A 25,516-nucleotide genomic window follows, 5' to 3' on the forward strand; every position below is an offset into this window, starting at 1 on the left:
ATGTTATGGATAATTTTGAGTTTTAATTGGTAGCATACATTTTAGTCTATGCAGCACCATTTAATAATCACCTGGAGAATCACTGCTTTTAATAGATTTACATTTGTAGATTGTTGTCATAAAGCAAACTGCTGGAAGACAGAAAAATGAACCCCTGCTAAATAAAAATATACTAAATTGTATAAAATTGAATTGTGTCAAGTATTGGAGTATAGCAGAGAATGATGGAAGTACAAATTAACATGGTTTTGTTACTGGAGTTAGACTGGTCTGTGTTTATGAGCCTTCTTGGTGAGACAGAGTCCACAGGTAAATACTTCATAAGAAGGAGAATCAGATTATAAATGAATGAATGAATGAATGAATGAATAAAAATAAAGGTAAATTAATTTTTGGGTGGTCCTGTATTCATCTTCTGTATTCTGCTGTAGCCAGAGGATTTGTCCATTTGGGTTTCCCCCTCCTTCTGTGTTTCATTATACCAGTCACTGCACTTTGTGTTGCTTGCAATCATATTTAAGGACAAATGAAACATCTTTAATATACTGACTTTTTTCCTATGAAATAGTTTTTCCTTGCAAAACTGCTTGAACTCTTTTCTAGCCATAAGGGAGCTTTTGTGTGTGTGTGTCTGTTGTTGTTGTTGAGTTAAGTTTAATGTTAAGAAAGCATTTTATTTCAGTATATCAGCTCAAACATTTGAAGTATTCAGTTATTCTTACAACTTTCCCACTTAAGTAGGTTGTATGATTACTCTTTTCATGTTGGTAGATCAGACCTGAAATTCAGTGTTCGAGTAGCTCATATGTTTGATTTTTGAAGTACTATTACATTGAATTTAGATAAGCCCTGTATAAAGTTGAGACTAATAGCAGTTAAGATAAAAATGAGAATTAAAAATGTCAGTCTCATCACAACCTAGTAAAATCTATTTTTGACAGCTAAATATAGAAATAAAAAAATTAAGAGGGCTGTACTTACGTTACTTGAGAACCAGTTTGATATAGTGGTTAAGGCATCAAACTATAAATAGGAAGACTGAGTTCTAGTATTGCCTCAGGCACAAGGCCAGCTGGGTGACCCTGTGCCAGTCATTTTCTCTCAGCCCCAGCAAGGAAGCAATGTCAAACCACTTCTGAAAAACCTTGCAAGAAAGCTGTAGAAACCTCTCTGAGAATTGGACATGATTAAATGGAAAAAAAAAACCAAACCCACCATTCATTCAGTGCCATTGTAACTTGCCTAAGTGAGAAATGTGATTCTTGTTCAGTTTGGATGTGGTTACATTATTTTTTCAGATGTTTTTCCAGATACACAAATTTTTAGATCTTTCAAAATGTATATATCAGTGTATAATACTTGCTAGACTCAAATTAGTGATAGGTTATGCTTTAGAGGAGGGGTGTCAAACTCAATTTCACTGAGGGCTGCGTCAGCATTGCGGTTGCCCTCGGGGGGTCGGGTGGGTGTGGCCACAGTGGATGTGGCCTACTGGGTGGGCATGGATGGAGTGGGTGTGGCCAGCTCTACATCGTTCGCGTCAAGGGTGCCTGTGGGGACCTGGGCAGGAGTGGGAGAGATCTGAGGGTCTCTGGCAGAAGGGGGTGGGACCAGGGCAAGTGCCAAGGCATGGTCCACTGGAGGAGCCTCACTGTTCCTCTCAGGCCATGCGGAGGGGGAGCTGGATGGTGGCATGGGCTGCCCGGAGCCTTGGGCAGCAGAGGTCAAACGCCCAGCCTGGCCCTCGAGCACCTGCAGCATCAAGCCCAGCCCCACTTCCCCAAGGGGGCGCCCAGCTGCACGTACCTCCTCCTCAAGGCTGCTGCTGCTGTGCTTGCTCTCCTTAGCCAGGTTGCTCCTGATGGGTACGAGGGCAAAGTCAGAGGGAGGCCCATTCCCTCTCCATGGGAGGAGACCCAGCTTTGTATCCAAAGCTTCCTTAGCAATAGGATGGGAGACCCCCAGGATAGACCAGGAGGAGGGGGCAAGGGGATGGTGAAAGGGCAGCAGGGCAGGACTAAGGCAGGACTTCCCTCAGACCCTCCCTTTCCTTCTTTCCTTTCTTCCTTCCTAAGTACAGAGTGGTGGGAAAATATTTGAGATGAGGGAGGGAGAAAAACAGGCAAGAAACGCAGCTGGGGAGGTGTCACCCTTCGTGAGGAATGAAAAAATGCACCATTGCCTGGAAGTGGCCAGCACATGATACTCACCTACTTCACATATCTGGCTTGGTGGGCTCTGGGGGAAGGGATGCCATGAGCAGTGTGAGAGTCAACATTATCTGCGCAATGCTGCCCAGCCCCCAGCCTTCCCAGTTTCGGCAGGCAGTGGGGCGCTCTCCTCACAGTGCTGAGAAGTTGAGCCAGGCGGTGCGAAGCTCGCCAGCTTTGCACCTTGCTGCCTGCTGAAACTGTGCAGGCTGGGGGCATTGCACTTCTGATCAGATTCACGCCACCCGGCTTAGCTCTTGGCGCTGTGAGGCGAGCGCCCCGCTGCCTGCTGAAACCAGGCAGGGCTGCCTCGCGTTTCTTTTTGGATTTGCGCCGCTCGGCTCAGCCTCTCGGCGCTGTGAGGAGAGCGCCCCACTGCCTGCCGAAACCCCTCCCCCAGAGCCCATCAACCCGGATATGGTGCATTTCTTCATTCCTCACAAAGGGTGACACCTCCCCAGCATGCACCCAGGGAGTGGGGCCGACACGGCAGGGGCTGGTTCCTCGCTGTTTCCAGACGGCCTTGTGGAGCTAAGACTAAATGCATTTCAGCATAGATGGCCACCACAAAATTGTACATTGGCTCCCGGCCGGCCAGGGCCACGGCAGCAGGGGCCGTTCCCTCACTGTTTCCAGGATGGCTTCGCGGGCCACATGAAACCACTTCGTGGGTTGCATCCGGCTCCCGGCCCTTGTGTTTGACATGTCTGCTTTAGAGCTTATTAGAATATGTGACAATTGAATCAATTGTTAAGTTTTCTCAAATGGTAAACTTTAGATATGTTTATTAGCAAACACAGAAGAATTGGAGCAAGTTAATCTTGTCAGTGTGATCAGTTGTGGATCAGTTGTGGATAGGAAACATGATAAATGCTTACTTGAAGTATCCAATGAAAGAACAGCATATGTAATCAGCATGTATAAATTAAAATTTTCTTATTGGCCACTTAATTCTAGTATGCTATTTTTGTCTTTTAAAAAAAAAAAAAAAGCTAATCACATGTAGACTCTGTAGATTGCTAGTGAAATGTCTACTGGATTGTCGGAAACTATTTTGCAATATACAGCATAAAAATTGGCTGTAACTGCATGGGCAGGCAAGCGTAAATCAAAATAAGACTTCTAACTTTGTTCCACTGTTCCTATTTTTAACCTTTTTTAAATGTGTACTGAATGTTCCTTGAAGTCAGTGTTGACTCTTGGCAACTGCCCGGACTAATCTCTGCAATTTTTTTGACAAGATTTTTGGAAGGAGTTTGCCATTATCTTTTTCCTAGGATGACAGAGTGACTTACCCAATATCAGCCAGATGGCTTGAAGCCTAATGTGGGACTAAAACTCACAGTCATGCAGTTTCTATTCTGGTGCCTTACACACTACAACAAACGAGCTGTCTTTTAACCTTTGGTTTTTTTTTTTAATTTTCCTGTGCCTCCTATTTCTCCTCATATACCTGAACCTTTCTTCATTTTCTGATACATTCATTCCCCCCCACCCTTCATCTCTGCTAGGTGGTCCAAATTTTACATTCCTTTGACACCAACTTCCCCTAACCCAGGGGTAGGCAACCTTGGCTCTTTTATGACTCGTGGACTTCAACTCCCAGAATTCCTGAGCCAGCAGAGCCAAGGTTGCCTACCGCTGCCCTAACCCAATGTTCTTCAGATGTGCTAGGATTGCAACTTCAAAACATTCCCATCTTTCAAGAATTCTGGTTCAAAATTTGGGACTTGCAGTGCCTTCACATCCAACATGTGACTGGCTGCTTTGATACATGAAATACATGTAGTACAGCCAGTCTCTGAATTATGACCACTCATTCAGTTATTGTTCAAAATAACAATGATGCTGAATGAGTGGTACTTAGGACCAGTTGTTCCAGCACTCTATATTCATGTGATTGTGACTCAGGCGCTTGGCAACCAGCTCACACTTACATGATCACTATTTGTGACCTTCCCTGCTGGCTGCCCACAAGCAAAATCAATTCCCACACTCCATAACATCCACGCACCCTCATTCTGTAGTGCAGTGGTTCTCAACCTGTGGGTCGGGACCCCATTTGGGGTCGATCAACCATTTCATGGGGGTCGCCAAGCAAGGCTGTCCGCCATTTTTTTTGTCCGCCATTTTTCCCCCTTTTTCGGCGGGTGCCTTACCTCCCTTGGGCTGGGCCAGCTGGTGGTCGGCCTGCTCCATCTCTGCCGCTTGCCAGCTACGCCTCGGCCGGCGCAGGGGGTGGAACCACGCATGCGCGGTGCTCCCGGGCAGGGAAAGTCCGCGACTTACGACCAGTTGGGTAGTCCTCGACTTACAACCGGTTTAGTCCTCGACTTATGACCAGTTTAGTTCTCGACTTATGACCGCTTTAGTCCTCGACTTACGACCGGTTGGGGTCGTGGCATTAAAAAGGTTGAGAACCACTGCTGTAGTGCCTGCCATGGTACCCCCTCAACAACCTCTCCTTTCCTGGGACTCCCACCTCTTTCCATCTAGCAACCTGTGTGATTCTGGGGTTACGATGGCAACTGGGTTTGCCAGGATTGACATCATACTTTACTGTCACATCACTTAGTGATGCAGGTTCCAGTCCCAATTGCCATTGAAACCCAAGGACTTAAGTTGATAGTTAAAATGACTTTTAAGAAGAATATGGCCAGTAATAATCTCTTATGGGTCTTTTTACTTGTGTAAGAGTTTATTTTACCGGTGATATTTCTCTTAGGTATCAGGCTATTTCCACATTAGTATCGTTATTCATCGTCATGCTAAACTTAAATATTTCAACTATTATGGTTAAGCTGTTTATATCAGAAAGATTACATTGATATTTTCAGAAGAAATTAGCTTATTATATGCCACATTTATAGTCCTACATGATTCTTGTTTTCTTGCTGATATGCTTTTCTCTTTCCCTCGAATCAGCTCCAATCTTTTATTTTTGAGAGAGGAAATAGTACTAATATTTTATTGGTGTTTAAATAGATTCATTTTGCCTGCAATTAAAAGAGAAAAAATAATTTTACAACAGGTCTTAAACAAAGAAACTAAATTGTTGGTAAATGGCAAACAAGTAAGTTGTTTCTTGTGGAGCTGTATCTTTTTCTTTTAATCGTACCAAAAAATAGACAGATTTCCCAGCCTCGCATTCCAATTCTAGAGCTTTGGCTTCTTTTGCTGTTGACAGAAAGGAGATACTATCAAACAGCCAGGAATGTGAGATCATTTTTGCAGGGTTGACACTTGCAACTTGTTATGGCTCATGCACAAAACTGATTCACAATAAGAGGTCTATCGGTCTTGAGTTACTGTGGCTCATGTAATGAATATCAGCCAGCTGATGGTGGCAAAGGGGGAATGGGATAGGATTGCCTTAACCATAGCTGGAATGTCAGCACTTTGTCAAAGAAAGTGATGGATGATTACATCATGAACACAGTTGCTTTAGTGGGAAAGTTAGATGAACATTCAATTGGGACTCTTCAAGGACTGGATATCCCCCGAAACAAATGGTAGCTGTCACATTTCCATTTCTGCAAAGAACTATCCTTATGTCACCATCAATTTCATGCCCTGTTTCTATAATAGTGATTTAATTAGGCTTCTGTTGAGATAATCACCTACATTGTTTGCCTTTCTTCAACAGAAGTTTAAAAGACCCAAGTAAATCGTGGAAGTTTGAATTTGCTCAATTTCCTGCAGAAGGAGAGGTCAAGAGGTCCCAGACTGTAGACACACTTTTCAGGCAGGCAGCAGGGGGTTGGCTCTTAATGGTGCTTCTGCCATGCCTAAATGCTCTTTTGAAATGTTATTCTCAAATAAAGGAACTTGATTTTTGAGGAGTTCACTCTTGGGTGTCACAAAGTTGAACGTATTCTTTAAATTTTTTTTCCCATTTCTGTAAAGTTTTTACATTTTTTTTATGACTAGATGATACCACAACCCATCAAGGCCTGTGCAAAATGTATTTTTCAATGATCATTCATGCAAATAAAGTGCCTCTCTTCGAATAGTTAAAGCAGCTGTATCTTTTGCGAGGCTTGCAGAGTTGCCTTAAAAATTGGCTCCTGTTATTTCCTCGTGTTTCCTTATGAAAATGTTCCAATCAAAGCAACTGTTAACATGGGTGGGGCAGTATATTTTGAGTTCATTCTACTGCCAGATAAACAGTGGGTCTATTTAAGGAAGCTTTTGAGGTGATAGTATGGCAGCATTATTTCTTTATCAGTGAAGTACTAGATGAGAGTTCTCTTATATTGGTTTAGTTGTTTTTTTGTTTGCATTATAGCAACCTGAGATAGGCAACTGGTTCCCTCCAGATGTTTTGGATTACAGTTCTCATAAACTGCAGCCATCAAGGCCAGTGGTCAGGTATGATGTAATTCATAATCCAGAGCATCTGGAAGCTAGGTTTCTACTGTAGCATTAGCTTTCCTTGTTCTCTTTTAATTGCTCTTGGCATTTTTAATTAATAGTTGATTTTATGAGGAAAAGAAGAATAGAGAATTATAGAGTCCGAAGAGGCTTCAAAGATCAGCAGTTCAAGCTTGCTTATGCAAAAAAAATGATTACTATAAAGCTGATGAGTGGCTAAATTCTATTTAAAATTATTCACCAAGAATTCGCCAACTATTATCAAAGAATTCATAGACTGATCATCCTCCATCAAACAAGCCTTACTTTTAAGATATTTTTCCTAATCCTTAATCATATGTCCAGAACATCGCAAACCATTTCCTGTTTGGGAAGATGCACTTTTGGAAATGGATAATCCAGTCCTGGAATGCTCAGTTCATCCTGTTCCAAGGATAAGCCATGGAGTCCTGCACACAGCTGCAATCATATGGACCATGTATTAGCATTTAAAATGAGGATCTAGCCATTTTATCTTCTAAAGCAAATTATTTTATTTCTGAACAAAAAAATAGCGTAGATGTGAAGATCTACGTGAAGATCTACTGGGAGGGATAGCGTGAAGATCTACTGGGAGGGATCTTCTCCTTGACATTTTTATTCATATTCAGCAAAATACATTGCATGTCCCTTTTCAGACTCTACTGAATTAAAAAAAAAAGAGGGATTGCATAATTGCTGTTCCATTTTAAAAAACAAGCCGCCTTATATACAGTATTACAGAAGGAAAAAAAGGAGGCAATCAGAGGAAATATGAAGATTTTTAAAGTATATTATACCATCTTTCCATTGGTCTTAAGCCAGATAGCACTATACTATTCAAATTACTGCAATTTTCTAACAATACAGTTTGTGTGTATTCTTTGTCCTCTCCACATATGGACATTGTCATGTGCTTTGGAGTGTAATCCCATATACTTTGGGGGTTTTAATATGGAACTGAAATTTAAGAAGAACTCAAATATTAAGCAAAGAAATTTACTTGCCCAGATCTTTTATGGTATTTTGGATAATTGTGACTTTTAAAAAAGTGAAAAACCTTTTTGGCCAGCCACAGTTTTCCTAGTGTTTTTATTGAGTCCAGATTCAGTGATCCCCATTAATATAGCTATTACTTTTGTCTTTTGTCTTTCATCTTTCATGCCAGTGTAGTAACTAGGAAGGGAAAAAGGTGTTCATAAATGTTTTCTTCTGCAATTCCATGTTATTGTGCTAATGGCATCTGTATCCTGTGTTTAGTTATATTGGCAGCACTGAAAAATTAACCTTTAAAGTATTTAGAGGTTATTCTTGATGAAGCCAAAGGATACTAAATAAGTGTGAAGTTTTATATATCTTCTTATGTTCTTTTACTGCTTAAGTAGTTAATATTTAGAACCATGAAACAAATCTATTTTAGTTAAGTTAATGTTTTTTTCTTCTATATAGGACAAAGAAGGTCTTTCCCTTTTATTTGTGCCTACTTTCTGCCAGGTTTATGAGATTGCCTGTCATTATTTCATGTTCTTCCAAAATTGTGGCCTTCGGCTGCTTATTGGCCTAGCCTATAGTTAATATAACAGCCATTTTAGAAGAGAGATGTTGGACAGAAGCCATCCAAAGTAATTAAACTTTAAAACGCTCTAGTGTGTCTTCCACTAATCTTTCAGCATTCTCCAGCTTATTTAAATACACTTAATGGTTTGCTCATGAACTAAAAATATATAAAAAGAAACGTTTAATGGTCGTCTGCCTGTCATGGCAATAGCTGTTGAAAGGCATGTTTCTTTGATTTGTTTGGTTTGTTGTTTGGATCAATTAAGATATTCATTAAAATAATCTCCTTTGTGTCACTGTTTTAAAAAAAATTCTGTTATAATTACTCTGACTTTGTTTTGATTCTCTGTGTTTCATTTTCCAGAAATGGAGCAGTGTAAGCAATCCACTGTTTCTCCCATTGATCCCACCCCAGTCACAAGGCTTCACTGCTATTGTCTTGACATACGATCGTGTTGAAAGTCTCTTTCGAGTGATCACTGAAGTTTCAAAGGTTCCAAGTCTTTCCAAGTTATTAGTTGTTTGGAACAATCAGAATAAAGTTCCACCAGAAGGTAAGTCAGATACATACCTCAAACGTTTGGGAGAACACTTTTAATTCTAGTAGTAGTGGGCCAAATTCTGAATGAAGAGAGTGTATGCATTTGTACTAAAAACGAGAATGTTTCTAGAAATAGAAGTAGATTATACAGTGGTGTGTGAGTATTAGGAGCAAGAAAAAATGGCCGCCCTCGTTTTTAAGATGGGAATTGGAACTATATTTATTCACTACTTGAAGTAACCGATCTTTGTATTATGAGTTCTTATTTTTAAAGCTTCTGAGGAACAAATGATTCTTGCTGTCTCAGTTTTACTTGCTAATTGACTTAGAAGGTTTTCTTGTGAATTGAATTGAATATATCAGACAGTTGCTGAATATATCTCTGTTACTGGAACTTTTTCCCCAGCCGTGTTCACTGGATAGCTCTACATACAGATAGAGACCTGCCTATTTACTGAGAATTTTTACCTTTTTTAAAGTGTGGGGGAGTGGGGAGAGCAGAACCTGGGTTTACCACATTTTTTACTTGCTGTTTTGTGGGGTGGAATGTTTTCTTGACGAATATTTGCCAGACAGCGAACACTGATTTGTTTTAGGCACCAGGCTAAAACGTTTTTATGTCTCTAGCTTCTAGCAGTTTGTCTTTAAAGCCTTTAAGAATAGCTTTGTGTTGATTTGCTATTTGTATTCCTACCATTTTAACAGTTATTTGCTATACTGCTGATTTCTTCTTTATGTCCTCTTTGTATACTACATGTGGGTTATACAGGTCTTTTTTAAAAAATAAATAAATAAATAACAGGTTTCTTCATCTAGTCTGTTTCCATATCACTGATAGGTGAAAATGGTAAAACAAAACAAAACAAAACAAAACATAGGTTGGGAAGTCTGAAGCATTTTAGTGGTTTCTTACAATGGCTTCTGTACTGTAAGTGGCTGAACTTGCAATGTATCCACAATAACTAATAGCCGCATTGTTGTTTCAAAATAAGATTTTGCTATTTGCTACGTTGAAAATGTTGCCCATTACACTAATTCTTAGAATAGCCATTAGTTGGCTGCTGATGAAAAATCTGTATTTGTTGCTGTGAAAAGTAGTGGCTTTGAAGGTCATAGGTTTGCTTCTTACAGAGATTTGGTTATCTATAGGTATATATTTTAATAACTTTCTTCTGTGACCGCCGGCTACCCCCTTCATCTGTGTATTTTTAACACTTGGATAGCTTGTGGAATCTTTTGGTCTGCCGTTGAAGGGTTTAATTTAATTTGTTTTAATTCCAATGCATACAGTTCATTCCACCTAGCTTTTTGGTAGGACAGCAGAAGTTGACTTCACTAAGTCTTTCATTGGGTCTGTCTCTTGTAGCTCTTAATCCTTGGACTTCAAAGCCTCTACCATTTATAGCCTATTAAAGCCAGGAAGTTTCTGATGGATTAGGACAAGGAATGAGTTTGAAGTTAGTAATGCACACTGCTGTCAATGATAAGGTCTTGTTTATTTCCCTACGGTAGTATCTGCACTTTATGGCTATTTTCTTTTAATTGGTAATAGTAAAGCTGGGACTGTTAACCTGGTTGAGTATCAAAGCAGGATATCCTGGCTATTGCTATATAAGGAACATATTTCTGACTTTGAACAAATCAGATCTGGATTCTGTTGTTCTGTTGTTGTATTTTTGCTATGCATAGATAGGATCTATAAGCAGATATCAAAGGTAATTTTGCTCATTATGGCTTACAATAAATTGCATTTGGCTATTGTACTAGTAGCGATAGCGTCTCTTAGTTTATCCACACTGTTATAATGTTGCTGTATTGTGATCACATATCTTTATAAACAAAACTTCATGTTATTATTGCTTAATTATAATCAAGATATAAAGTAAAAATATATGTGCAAACTATAGGCAAAATGATAAAAAACAAAACTAATGATAGTGTTCATTAGAATAGGCGGAGAACAGTTTAAAGACACTCTGAGCCTCTTAGGTTCATCATGCAGAGGGCTGGACTAGAAGATCTCCAAGGTCCCTTCCAGCTCTATTCTGATTATTATTATCTTGTTTTTCTTTTTTTCTTTTCTAATTTGGTTTTATTGTATGCTGCTTGTTGTTATATTGTTTATACAGCCTTGTAAGAAGGCATATAATCCTGGCCTTCTCAGAACTCAGGCAGTTTCAGAAAAGCGTAAGTAGCTTTTCCAAAAAACCTGATTCTAACCTGAATCTTGATACGTAACCATCAAAATTCTTAAGTGAATCCAGAAAATGTACTAGCATCTCACCTAACCCATAAAGAATAGAGGTTACCTACTACTTGGATACACAAGCAATAGGCAGCTGCATGGGTACCAGGCAGAGCTTCTGAGTCATGCTTACAGACACTACCATTAATACACAAATAAATATGGTAAGGTGTGCCTTTTCTACATATAGCCAAAGCTGATAGAAGTTTATCTTTGCCTCTACTGATAGTACCAAATCCCAGAGAATGACCCAATTGTTCATTCAGTCAGGCCTTTCCAAGGGATATAATTCTTTCCAATGAGGTATTTGCATGTGAATTTGGAGAATATTGCAGGAGATGAACCGATTGCCTCTGTGCCCGCTTTCTAATTTATAATTTTACGATCCAGTGTTGGCAGTATAGATAGTCCTCGACTTATGACCACAATTGAGTCCAAATTTTCCATTGCTAAGCAAGACAGTTGTTGAGTTTTTCCCCGTTTTATGACCTTTCTTGCCCCAGTTGTTAAGTGAATCACTTCAGTTGTTAGGTTAGTAACATGTTCTTAGTTGAATCTGGCTCCTCCATTGATCATGTAACCTCAGATACTGCAACCATCATAAATACATGCCAGTTACCAAGCCTCCACATTTTGATCACGGGGATGCTAAAACAATAATAAGTGTTAAAAATGACCATAAGTCAGTGTATTTGTAACCTCAAACGTTTAGTAAATAAATGGTTGTAGGACTACCTGATTTCCCCATCCTGATTGATATTCCTTTATATAGAAAATAGGGGAATTCCTATTGAAAATAACATCAGTGGTAATAAATTATATTCCATATACAAAACTTTGTCATTGGAATTGTACGGGATCTAGGAAGGGGTCTTTACCGTGGCAGCCCCTGCCTTGTGGAATACCCTTTCCCTTGAAGTTTGGCAGGCCATTACTATCCTAGCCATCCAAAAAGCTCTTAAGATCTGGCTTTTCCCCTCAAGCACTGGGATAGAATGAGGTAGATGAGAGGATTTAAGGAAGATGTTTGAGGTATACCTTTGGTGGTATTTTATTTTATTTTATTTTATTATTTTATTTTATTTTATTTTATTATTATTTTATTTTATTATTTTATTTTATTATTTTATTTTATTTTATTATTTTATTTTATTTTATTTTATTTTATTTTATTATTTTATTTTATTTTATTTTATTTTATTTTATTTTATTTTATTTTATTTTATTTATTTTATTTTATTTTATTTTATTTTATTTTATTTTATTTTATTTTATTTTTTAATTATTATTTGTATCCGTTCTTTATTGTTTTTACAAATAACTCAAGGTGGTGAACATATCCGACATCTTCCTTCTCCTATTTTCCCCACAATAGCAACCCTGTGAGGTGGGCTGAGAGAGAGTGACTGGCTCAAAGACACCCCGCCAGCTTTCATGCTAAGGAAGGACTAGGATTCATTGTCTCCTAACTTCCTAGCCTGGCGCCTTAACTACTAGACCAAACTGGTTCTTTTCATATTTATGAGTCACCTTGTAGGGGAGATGGGTAGCGTAAAAAAATTAATAAATAAATACATAAATGGTTTTTATAGATATATGTATTATGCTATTGTTACTGATGCGTTTTAATTGTTGATTGGGAGCTATCCAGAAGTTGACATAAGATGGGCGGCTATAGAAATGTTTTAAATAAAAAATAATAATAATAAACTTTAAAAATTGGACTAAGACCTCACTGACAGAACTATAAAAATGTTAAAAGCAGTTTTGTAGGGGCCACCTACAAAAGTAGGTGGGGTAAGAAACTGAAATGATATTTCCAAACCTTTTCACTCTGTACTTTTTACTTTTTTTGTTACCAAGCCAGAAAGCCCTCCAAATTCTTCCAAGGTAAACTTTCTTTACATAGTTTTTAGTGTGGTTTGGAAAATGATACAGTTTTCCTAAGGAAGCTGTCTCCGGTATTATGTTTGGATGCCAACATCAGAAGTGTGTAGAACATTATATGCACATTAAGGGTACTCTATGTAAGTTATGGCATCATAATTTTCCTAGCAGCAAGCATGGATATCCTACCATGCTGTCTTTGCCAGTATTTCTTTCATGATGGAACTTAGAATGTTCTGCACATATATGTTCATATAATGGCATATAAAGGTGACCCCTGCCAGCTTTACATAAAGCTACTTGCAGTCTCTGCTTAGAATGGTGTTCACATTTTCATATCGAAATGTGAAATGATATAGGAAAAAAATCTTATTTGGGATAGGGCAGTGGTGGCAAACCTATGGCACGGGTGCCAGAGGCGGCACTCAGAGCCCTCTCTGTGGGCACATGCGCCGTCGCTCCAGTCCTAGGCCTTCAGCTGGGTTTTATAAAACCTTTTTGCTTTAGGCCTCCGCCGCCATGTGCAAAAAACAAAGGTTCAATCAGTCAACTTAAACTTCTCGCGGGAAAAAAAAAGATCTTGCAAAGTTGGAATTGATTGATTGAACTTTTTAGTCCCACCCAGTCTGCTGTTACCACCGCAGCCACGGCCACCCAATGGGCCACACCCACCAAATGGGCCACACCCACCCGGCACCCGACGATGCATAATTGGGTTTTGGATTGCAGTTTGGGCACTCGGTCTCTAAAAGGTTCGCCATCACTGGGATAGGGTCTCCCATGTTCCATAAATCAGTGTGAGCCCAGTATAGGAGGCACCTTTTGTTGACTTGTGTTGAATATTTTAGTATATAATCAGTGTTGTGCAAGTAGTCACCAATTTGTGTAGCACGTTTTCTTTCTGCTCCCCATTTTCTCATACCCACTGAACAGATACAACTGAGACAATACAGAATTCAAATTGAATCAAATTGGAAAATGCCCTTCATTCTTGAAGTATACAGTTAACATTTGGAAAGAGAGAGATTTCTAGAATAGCTTCATTCATCTTCTATTGATAGTCTGCTATATTACCAAAGAATTGTGCAGTGCTAAGCCATTGTGAAATCAAAAGAACTTCTTTTCATATGTTGACATTTCATTTTTAATGAACTGCATCTTACTCTGTGTAGGACTCAGTTTATGACTATCTAGAAACTTCAATTCAAATGCTGCTGGGGTCTTCTGATAGGGATACCCTGACTATAGAACTCATGACTTGGGTGCAACAATCTCTTTGCTGCCATCTAGTGATTGTCCAGATTTTTGCAATCCAGACATGGTAGCCCTAGTTCTATCACTCCCCCGTGCCGGCATTGAATAAAAGGACTTGATTTGGAGAGAGTTATGCTAATAACTTCAGCTAAACATCGGAATGCAAAGAAACTACTTCTGATTTTTATTTTGCAGAAATGGTTTGGCCTAAAGTTCGAGTTCCATTAACAGTTGTACGAACCACAGAAAATAAACTGAGTAATCGATTCTTCCCCTATGCTGAGATTGAAACAGAGGCTGTGTTAGCCATTGATGACGATATCATCATGTTGACCTCCGATGAGCTGCAGTTTGGCTATGAGGTAAGAAGGCTGCTAATTTTATGTGGTATAAATTCATGGCACTAAATTCTGCACTCGGAGAGCCCTGCCATCCTGCCCAGCACCACCCCAACTAACCTTCAATGTCTTTTTGCTCTTGCTGCTGCTGAAGCATGCCCAACCTGCCCCTTGGTGAGGCTGCTGCTGGCCACATGAAACCACCCAGGTCTCGCAAGGAAACCACCCTGCACAATTTAGGGAAGATAGCTTCGTGTCACCAGCAGCGGCTTTTGCAAAGGGCCAGGCTGGACATGCTTAGTAAGCATTGGGAGCAAGAAGATGGCAGGGTCAGTGAAGAGGCCAGGGGCAGTGGAGGTGAGTGGGCCCAAAAGGCATGGATTGGAGGCGGGGGAGGGGCAGAAAGGAAGATGGGGAGAGCTGAAGTGCTCCTATAGTCCTAAGTGTGGGCAGGCTGCCAAGTGCCTGAATTTTGATCATGTGACCTTAAGGCACTACAATGGCTGCAACTTTGGGGGTCATAAGTGCCTTTGTTAAGTTCTGCCATAATTTTGAATGGTCATTGAACGAATGGTTGTGGATCAAGGACAACCTGTAGCAATAAGGATTTTTTCTCTACATTTCTTATACTCATATCCTTATTCTATGGGCATTGTATACTGTGTTTAGGTTGCCCTTGTTTGACACAAGTTAGTATGTCTATATTTCATCAAGCCCTCCCTCCCTCCCTCCCTCCCTCCCTCTCTCTCTCTCTCTCACACACACACACACACTCTAGCTAGCAATCTATCTACATAATACATTTTCAAAGGAAATAAGATATGGATATTTTAAATGTACATTGATCTAATTTGAACAAGCCATTATACATTAAAAGAGTATACTAATAAGCATCAGTCTGGCTTATATTGAGAATGCTAAATTACTTTTCCAAGGTATCACAGTAATTCATCCACTGAATCAGTGAACTGCAGCTCCAAGCCTTGCACTTGAACTTCTGGGACCTTTTTGCCTATTTTGTCTGAAGTGTGTTGTCCAGATGCTTAGATTGTGCAAATGCTTAACAACCTGGATAAATCCTTGCATGAACTTGGTGCCCCTTGGATTCAGCTTCTTCTGTTTGAGTGGTGCACCTTACAGAAGCTGTTTTTGAAAATATTGAATTCCAGTTCATAAAATAATTTTGCTCTCTAAGGCAATAATATACAAAAGGCATTTTAAATAACTTCATAAAACAAACCTGGATAGAATACAAAATTCCAGTAATGTGAATTCTCCAAATTAAAATGATCAAATGCCAATATAACAGAAGCTGTTTTTTCAATAGTAGGGCTAAAGTGTCCTCTCTAGAAAAGTATAAAGGGAAAGAGGTATAAGTGTATTTTCTACCTTCAACCTACAAATCAGTGACTGCAGATCAATCTTTCTCAGACCAGAGTGTCTTTGACCTGCTTGACAGGTCTGAGCTGGCTGCCAGATGTTTAACTTGTCCTCAGCCTATAGTAATTTATTTATCTGTTTATATATTTCACCATGAAAGTATCTATTGGATTTCTTAGTACTTTGCAAAGGAAATCTGTAAGAACAGTAGCAAACTATAATGTTACAAGGAGGATTTCTTTTTTAGGGGTTTTGCTTCAGTCAGGAGAAATATTTGGAATTGGATATTGGCAAAGTTCTTCCCCTCCTTATTCTCCAGACTCTATTTTTAAACATGTGGTTGAACTTTGTATCAGCACAGACATGTCTGGCTCTATCGATCAAGCTTACTTATAAAAAAAAAAGAAGAAAAGAAGGGGTGCTTTGATCTCTGTACACTTTCAGCCATAAAAATTAAAGTAACACTCAAAGTGTCAGACATTTTTACTTGTTAAGAGTGAACTACTATTAGGATTCCTAATAATTTATTGCATGGTGCAAAACTACTGAAACAAGAGCAACACAGACTTTATAAGCTGTTTTGTTTAAAGATGCAGAAGCATATTTATAGCTCTGTGATTTTAAGTGGAAGTTTTGCATGAAGGAAAAAGATACTTCTCAGATTGCGTTGATAGAAGATAATGCATTGCGCTCTGAAGCAGTTAGGACTATGCAACATTTCTGCCAATCACCAGCAATTTTCGTTTACTTCACAAGAAGGTAAAAGCAAACATGCGCAAACATGAAGTATATATTGAAATACTTACAATTTTTAAAGTAAAGAGAATGAGTCTAGTGTTGCTTTCAACCAGGTTTTGCTGTTTGAAATCTGGAAATTACTCTTTAAAAAAAACCAAAAGCTTAACAATGCCCTGTGTAAAACTGGGGATTGAAGCAGCTTCTTCCCTGAAAGCAGTATATAAATTTATTGTATTTCTAGGTGTCCAAAATGTAACTTTCATAATTGGTGTTTTATTGACGAATCTATGTCCATTTATCTTTTGCAGTGCTGGACATGCTAGCTTAATGCTTTGAAAAGCAAGTTACCTGTCTCTGTATACTGCTGAGAATGCAATCCTAACTCCCAGATTGTCAGCTAGAAATTAGGATAGGGAACAGAATGCTTCCTACCAGTCAGTGAAAGGAATTATGACCACCAAATGGCCCCAGTTTTATCCTAGAGAAATTCATCTATATGGTTGCTAAGAGTTGATACTAATTTGATGGCATATCATTATAATCATCAAAAGCCCCAATAATGCCTAGAGCAGTGATGGCGAACCTTTTAGAGACCGAGTGCCCAAACTGCAACCCAAAACCCACTTATGCATTGTCGGGTGCTGGGTGGGTGTGGCCCATTGGGTGGGCGTGGCTGCAGTGGTAATGGCAGACTGGGTGGGACTAAAAAGTTCAATCAATCAATTCCAACTTTGCAAGATCTTTGTTTTTCCTGCGAGAAGTTGAAATTGACTGATTGATTGAATCTTTTTTTTTTGTACATGGCGGCGGAGGCCTAAAGTGAAAAGGTTTTATAAAACCCAGCTGAAGGCCTAGGACTGGGGCGACGGTGCACATGCCCACAGAGAGGGCTCTGAGTGCCGCCTCTGGCACCCGTGCCATAGGTTCGCCACCACTGGCCTAGAGTAGATCAGTTGCTCATAATAAGGACTATTGCAAGACAGTCAGAGGTGAGTCAGAGATGCCCTTGCATCTACTGGATGAAAAGTCTCTGCAATCCGTTAAGTGATACTCCTTTCCCTCCTTTCCCATAGCTACTGATGACGTACTTGGCTTTTTCTTACCTCTCCCCTTCCTGCCCTGCCTAAAACCACTTCTTCCGAACTAGTTGCATTCTGATCTGTTTTTGGAATTACGCTTTCTATTTTTAATGGTTTTTTACTACTTATAATGTTGTAAACGTTTTTAATGCTTTTTGTTGTATTTATTATTATTTGTTGTTTTTTTGTTATTTCTTTTCTAACTTTGTCCACTGCCTAGAATCATGTTTGTGAAATAGGCAGCTATATAAATTTATAAAATAAATAAGTAAATAAATAAATACATTGCCACAGTAGTGGAGACACATTTCCCTTTTGTGCAAGAGCGGAAGATTTAAATACAAGAAGAGCTTGTGGATCATTACTATAGAAGCAAAGAGTCATTCCTAAGATGCATTCACCAAGAACAACTTGGTGGGTGGGTATATTGCAGATGCATTCACCAAGAACAAATCTGATGGGTGGGTATATGGCAGAGAAAGAGATGCTATCTCTGTTAACTACAATAGGCAGTATTTTCATTCATTTCTTGCTTGCTTCTCCAACACCCTCTGACAATATATTTAATCTTAACTGTTCTTTGTAATGTCTTTGTGCTACTGAAATAAATTGATTGACTTACGGTATTCTGCAGGTGTGGAGAGAGTTTCCTGACAGATTAGTTGGATATCCTGGCCGCCTGCATTTGTGGGACCATGAAACAAATAAATGGAAGTATGAATCAGAGTGGACCAACGAAGTCTCAATGGTGCTAACAGGGGCAGCCTTTTACCACAAGGTAAAGAGTTGATCCAAAAAAACAGATGGGAAGCTGAAATAATGAACTTGCTTAGCATTGACTAGGGCAGTATTTTCAACCTCAACAACTTTAAAACGTGTGGACTTCAGCCCACAAATTTGTAGCTGGGGAATTCTGGGAGTTGAACTTCATACATCTTAAAATTGCTAAGGTTGAGAAATACTGGTCAAGGAAAAATCATCCTTATAGCCAAAAATAGGAAATCAAGAGCTTATAGCAAAATGTGACATTGATCCTTATATGTTCTTGGATATATGATATATAAATCATGATATATAGACATAAAGTATATAAAGTTCAGTCATTCAGTTTTGATAAAATACTTGAAATATCTTCTTACATCTTCTTACTGTAATTTTCTTGGTTCCCACTTGTGCAGATAGTCCCATTTAGTAAACACAATTGGGACCGGCAACCGTCAAGTGCAAAGAATCAAGAATCATGATTGTTAAAATGAGCGCAAGTGTATTCCATTCTTCCTTTAAACAAGAATCTGAACTACTAACAGTCAAGGCAAATTGGTGGTAGATAAGAGTCAACGGAATTCAAGGAGGGCAGGCCTTAGATCTCTTGGGGGTGAGAAGGGACTCCCAAATGATGATGTGCTTGACCCCTCCCTCAGATTCAGCCTGGTCATCTCCTACAGCAACACGATCATTAAGCAAAGCAATTGCTAAGGAAAACCATGCTTATGATCTTACTTTCACCTTTCCTTTCCTTTCCAGACCTGTGAAGCTTGTAAATGCAAGGATTGGCTGTAAAGTTACTTTTTTATCACAGTCATAATAGTGAATAGTTGCTAAATGGAGCAGTTGCTAAACAAGGACTACCTGTAGTTACTTAATTATTACTAGCTGATCTAGATGCAGAAGCAGTGAATTTAATGCTTAAAATGTACATGTTTGATCTTTGAAGAAATTATCCTAGTATAAAATTGAATTTAGTAGTTACATTGTTATGGGTATTTTAGTAAAAGCAAAAGTTATTATATCTCCACATGATGGCATTTCCTACCTTTGAATGACAGAAAGATGCCTTATATACTATGTTATTAGAAATACTTCTGAAAACTTTAGAATCCACTTGAAAGGTAGCATAGGGGAGGCTACATTTAAAGTAGCTCAAATTCAGCGCTTCAAAATGGGGCTAATATTATGACTTGGGGGGTCTCTTTTCTCTCACCCTATTACAATTCTCAGAAAGAGTTTTTAAAAACTATTTGTAGTTATTTGTACATTTCAAAGCCGATTTGCTGAGAGAATTATTTAGCAATTTTTAACAACAAATTGATGCCTTTGGTGGTATCTTCTCTAAACTACTAAATGGGAGATAATTCTAAGTAGCATAATACACTGGTTAAATTAAAAAAAAAACAAATTAAACTTTAACATTAAAATGATATGAAATGTTTAGTGTTAATATATTGCGCTGTTAAAGACCTTGTGGTCCCACATAGATGGGCCTCATGCAGTACTTACTAAGTTGTCTGTTGTCCTAGAGATCTCTTTTCAGTCAGAGAGCAGCTTTTTGGTAAAAGGGATCTGTGTCTTTGGAATACGTGTCTAATTGTTCTCTTACCATTTAAAACATTATCCTCGTTTGGTTTGATTCTTTGGTATTATATGCCTCAGTGATGTTACTATACTACTCAATGGAATTACAGAACTGCACCTAATAGGGTGTGGTCTAAACATTAAAAATATGTTTTAGATAAACTAGCACATTAGATGCACATTTCACATAAAGTTCAATTGGTGCCTCAATGCTGTTCATATAAAAACTAAACATTTTCCTTTCTATGCTATTTTCTCCTTCAGTATTTTAATTACTTATACACGTATAAAATGCCTGGGGACATCAAAAACTGGGTGGATGCGCATATGAATTGTGAAGATATTGCCATGAATTTTCTAGTGGCCAATGTAACTGGGAAAGCGGTTATTAAGGTGAGATTTTATTCAATTCTTCTTCAGGATCTATCATGTAGCACAGTGGTCTCCAACCTTTGTGGCTTTGTGGCCTGATTGGGGGGGGAGAGGAAAACTGGGCTGCGCAAGTGGTGGGCTATCACATACGTGTGCGCAAACACAGCCCTTGCGTGAGTGGTGGGCCGGTGCACACACATAGCTCAACTTGCGTGAGTGGTGGGACGCAGCGCACAAACGCGATTGCCTACCACCCTACCGCTCGCGTAAGTTGCTCTGGCTAGCCACTCATGTGGCCCAATTCCGAATAGGCCACGGCCCAGGGATTGGGACCCCTGATGTAGCAGAGTCATAGATCTCATGATTATATGAGCTTAATAGCTTAATAGAGCTCTGTGCCTCTTTTCTCATTTCTCATTCATTTTGAAGATGGTCCCATCTATTTGTAAAAGACTCGATTCCCCACATCCATACATTTTTTTGCTTATGAATATACTCTATTGCTTGTGGCCATTACGACCAGATAGTTGCAGAATTCGGTTTTCTTAGTAACTGCAGAAAATTAAGCCATTTTAAAATAAAAAAACAAAAAAAAACAAAACACGATTTAAGAGAGGTGAGGATGGGAGCGAACAATCCATCCCTGTCTACCCCAGCTGCAAAAGCTGATTTAGTAGACTGTTCACTGCAAAAATATTAATTGCAAGATCAGTCTTTATATGAACTTTTATCCCTGAACGAATTTCCTGATATGCTTCAATAACATTTTTGGCCTAGAATCTTACTTTCAGTTCATTTTGAAATGTGACAACTTGGAATGAGATTTAGAGGCCTCAAGGCATTTCTTCAGTTAGCAAGGTCTGTTTTCCTGCCTGTCCATCAACTTTTGCCCGGACCAGTGGTTATGTTTCTGAGAAAAGCCTTAAAAGATAAAGCTTGTGTGTTTGTTGTGAGAGATCCAAACTGTACTAGTGCACTGCTAAGTTGTACAGTTGGGAGAGCCTCTCAGAGTTTGCCAATCAGCTGTTAAATGAGTGAAGTGTGTCTGTTGGATTAAGGTTACAGTGAAGTATGGGAAGCTATATTTCATCACTTTTATGGCTGTAGGAACAAATGGTGTTTATACAGGAACCTTGGCAGTGAGAAAACAGTCATTAAACAGGAATTAAGAAGTTGTCATCACTGCTACTTTCCACTTACAGCAGGCAAACCCCGTCAGGACTATTTTTTTTTTTTTTAAATGGGCTACTTTGAACTTTGCAGTCAGCTAAGGCAGATGGAAGTAAATGGCATGGATGTATTTCTTCCCCTTCCATATTCAAGTATTTGATTTTCATTTACCACATAGGTTGCATTTCAGAAATGGCATTTTTTTAGTAGCGAGATTAATGTCTGACTGTTAAGTCTACGGTTATATTGCCTTTATATAGGTGACACCCAGAAAGAAGTTCAAATGTCCAGAATGCACAGCCATCGATGGGTTATCCTTAGATCAGACACACATGGTAGAAAGGTGAGTGTCTCATCCTGTTCTTTTCTCATTTTCAGTGCTTAATGTACTGTCATATTATCCTCTAAAAGATTATCTAATTGTGTCCACATGTTAGCTAAATCCATTGATCTATGTAAAAAAAAAAACCTTATTGGAGTGAGAGAACTGGTAAAATGTTTAATGTATAAAGGTACACATGCAATATTATCTGAATAATATTTCAGGTAAAATATATGAATGCCTATAATCCTAAAATAATAACTGCATGTAGTTTATGATTTCTCAGTTTGGATATTACTGCTTTTTGAAACAGGGTTAAATTGTTTTGAAACAATTTTTGATTTAAGCCCTTTGAGGCAGTTTCAGCAAGCCTTAATTGACAGGTGTTTGTCATCATAAACAAGGACAAATACGAAGAATAATTTTCAGTTCATATATTCAAGAAAAACAGTAACAGTTCAGTCAGTCCTTCCAACTTCTCATGAGATTTTTTTTTTTTTGTGAGAAGTTGGAAGGTCTGACTGAACTTTTTTTAGTCCCACAAACTCTGTTTCCTGCAGCAGGAGAGAAACGCGCCAGAGCTGGAAAGCAGGTTAGTGTTGAAATTTTTTGCTTTTGGGAAGAGAAGCGGCAGGAAACGGGGCTGCCATTTCCAGAACAGAGAAGGGAGACGCAGAGCGATGCAGGGCAGAAAGCAAATGCTCTGCTCTGTTCTGCATTGCTGCGCAGAGCCGCTCTGCTCCCCGTTCTCTCCAGTGGTGGCAACAGAGGGCTGGTGGAAGGAGGCGGCGGGGGAGGCTTGTGCCGCCCGGTCAAAGCAAAAGCCACAGGAGAGTTAGCGGAGGAGAAGGAGGCGGCAGCTGCCGCTGGGCATGTGATCTGTGGGGCGAAATGTGAAAAAAGCCCCTCCAGCAGCGCACAGCGGCAGCAGAGCCTTTCACCTTTATTCACCCCTGGCTTCAAAACGGCAGAGGGGGACCGGGCCTATCCCGCCCATCCTCCGAAGCATGGCAGTCCGGCTTGGGAGGGGAGTGAAAGGGAAGGTCGCCGAGCAAGGAATGGCCTGGCTGGGGGGCCCCTGAAGGAAGCGAGTGTGGGGCGCATGGAGCAACTCCCCCCCACCTGCCTTGCCTCGTGGCGACATCAGTGTGATGTGCTGCACTGCCTCCTGCCCCATTGTGGCAGCGAGGTGGGACAGAGTGGGTGGGGTAATAATTAGGGCTTATTTTTGGGGTAGGGATTATATTATATTGTTACATTTTATATTATATTATATTATATTATATTATATTATATTATATTATATTATATTATATTATATTATATTATATTATATTATATTATATTATATTATATATTATATATTATATTATATATTATTATATTATTATATTATATTTATTATATTATATTATATTATATTATATTATATTATATTATATTATATTATATTATATTATATTATTTATATTATATTATATTATATTTATATTATATTATATTATATTATTATATTTATATTATATTATATTTATTATATTATATTATATTATATTATATTATTATTATATTATATTATATTATATTATATTATATTATATTATATTATATTATATTATATTATATTATATTATATTATATTATATTATATTATATTATAATCAGCATAGGTCTTTTTTTCGGGATGGGGCTTATTTTCAGGGAAACACGGTATGTGTTCTCTTATTTCAGTCACCCAACAGCCTTAAAGAGAGATGTGAGATGATGGGTAGGGTGAATAAGAATCCAATATGCTTTCTAAAAAATGCGAACGCTTGCACGTTTTTAAATAAAAAACTCATTTTCATTGAGTTTGGACAACGAAAATAAACTACCGGTACTCAGTTTTAGGTTTTAGTTCTTAAAGAAATGTAATTTAAGTTTTCAAGCACAATCGTCAACGTAGATACCTTAACAGAAAGGAAGTAAATGCCAGTAGATATTTTTTTTAAAAAAAAGCCACAGGAGTATTTTTGTATTTTTGCAAGCCCTGTATAGTGCCAAATTTGACCTGGCAGTGATTGTTTAAGAGATATTTTGGCAATTAACCCACTGTAGTTTGCAGCATGTGCAACTGTTTAGGAATGTTTGGAATTCTGCTAGAGAGGGGTTAATGTAACTTTGACCACTCTGCATACATGAGCAGTTGACAGCAGCTCTTTGCCTTGATTATATACATCAGTCCTAGAGATTCATATCTTTCCAGCATGAGAGGATCTTTGTCCTATTTCCTACTTCTAATAGTAGAAAGGCATCACAATAACATTAATCATTTAGGTGCTACCTAATGCCTTAACCACATCGTATGTGTTTCATATTTGCTTTGCTCCTATTTAATTAAACTTTAAATAATTGGGGAGGACATGAAAGGGGGAGCTGTAATAGGTTGTTAAATAAACATACAGTGGAGCAATTTGTTTATAAGCATTCCATTTATTTATTTATTTTCCTTAGGTCCGAATGCATTAACAAGTTTGCCTCTGTCTTTGGGACCATGCCCCTGAAAGTGGTGGAGCACCGGGCGGATCCAGTCTTGTACAAAGATGACTTTCCTGAAAAGCTGAAGAGCTTTCCTAACATTGGAAGCTTGTGAAGGCCAGCCATGAGTGAAGTTGGAAATTGGAATCCAGCACTCCAGGCAGCAGCTGATGCTAGGAAAAATCTTAGGGACTGAAAGAATCATGCCAGGGAGTATTACCGAGAGAGGTCCACAAGAATTAGTGCTTTGTTCCTGAAAAGCTTTTCAACAGAGTGTAAAATTCAATGCAAAAAGAAGCAGTGGAGGTGAATTGCTGCACCGGCCAAACTGAAATGTTTGTTTGCTCTATAAAGATTGCATGCATAGGAATATACACAATGCAAAGTTTTTGATCACAGAGCAAAAAATGCTTCTTCTCTAAGGGCTGTTGTTGGTCCATTTTCAGACTGCTTTCTAGATTTGCTGCCCAGATGCCAGCCTCTTTGGCTGGTGTGCAAGGCCTGCGTTAGCACCTTTTCAAATACATTGTAAGCATTAATTCTTTTTTACTCGGTTTAAAAACAAAAAGAAAATGTGTATTGATGTTGGGGTCATTTTTAACGTTACAAGATAATTGAAGTTGAATAAAGCAGCAGTTCTTATTTTTCTTTACATTAAGGTATCTGGTTGTTAGTAAATTAACACATTTCATGTTTTCCATTATTTCTGCTGAACAGAAGACTGAATAATAGAATACCTTCAGATTAGACTGCATTTTAGGTATATAGAATGACTATTACATTCTTGGGTATTTTGATATTTCAAAATACTGCTTTCCTTAGCATGTTGGGACAGTTTTCAGTTGATCAATCACTAAATTAGGAATACATAAAAATGCATTTTGTACTTTGGAGCTCTTGATAAAAAAATACTGGATTCAGTTCTAACATTTATTTTTTGAAGGGAACCATGCATGACAATTCGGATTGTGTAATTGTGCAAGGATTCACAGAAAGCAATTTATCATCTTCTGAAAGAATTTACATCTTGATGTGCATAACTCATTATCACAAGATAATGAATATCCATCTTGTAAGCAGTTGATGCTGAAGTAAACATAAAGAACATACACCAGGGAATGAGAGAGAGTGTGACACCATTGCATTTCAAAAGTTTGTATCT

The 25,516-nt window shown here is 38.6% G+C and overlaps 1 protein-coding gene across 1 annotated transcript in view; it reads left to right on the plus strand.

Annotated features, from left to right (window-relative positions):
• EXT2 (exostosin glycosyltransferase 2) overlaps positions 1 to 25,251 on the plus strand; it is a 70,967-nt gene extending 45,716 nt beyond the window's left edge. The window contains exons 9-14 of the mRNA XM_015831713.2: positions 8,524 to 8,713; positions 14,282 to 14,448; positions 18,256 to 18,399; positions 20,238 to 20,366; positions 21,776 to 21,858; positions 24,331 to 25,251. Of these exons, the coding sequence (XP_015687199.1) occupies positions 8,524 to 8,713; positions 14,282 to 14,448; positions 18,256 to 18,399; positions 20,238 to 20,366; positions 21,776 to 21,858; positions 24,331 to 24,469 (852 nt within the window). The 3' untranslated portion in view covers positions 24,470 to 25,251. The remainder of the gene's footprint in view (positions 1 to 8,523; positions 8,714 to 14,281; positions 14,449 to 18,255; positions 18,400 to 20,237; positions 20,367 to 21,775; positions 21,859 to 24,330) is intronic.
• Positions 25,252 to 25,516: the final 265 nt, after the last annotated feature.

Source organism: Protobothrops mucrosquamatus, unplaced genomic scaffold (assembly GCF_001527695.2).
Source record: "Protobothrops mucrosquamatus isolate PMUCROS unplaced genomic scaffold, P.Mucros_1.0 scaffold_277, whole genome shotgun sequence".
Classification (NCBI taxonomy): domain Eukaryota; kingdom Metazoa; phylum Chordata; class Lepidosauria; order Squamata; family Viperidae; genus Protobothrops; species Protobothrops mucrosquamatus.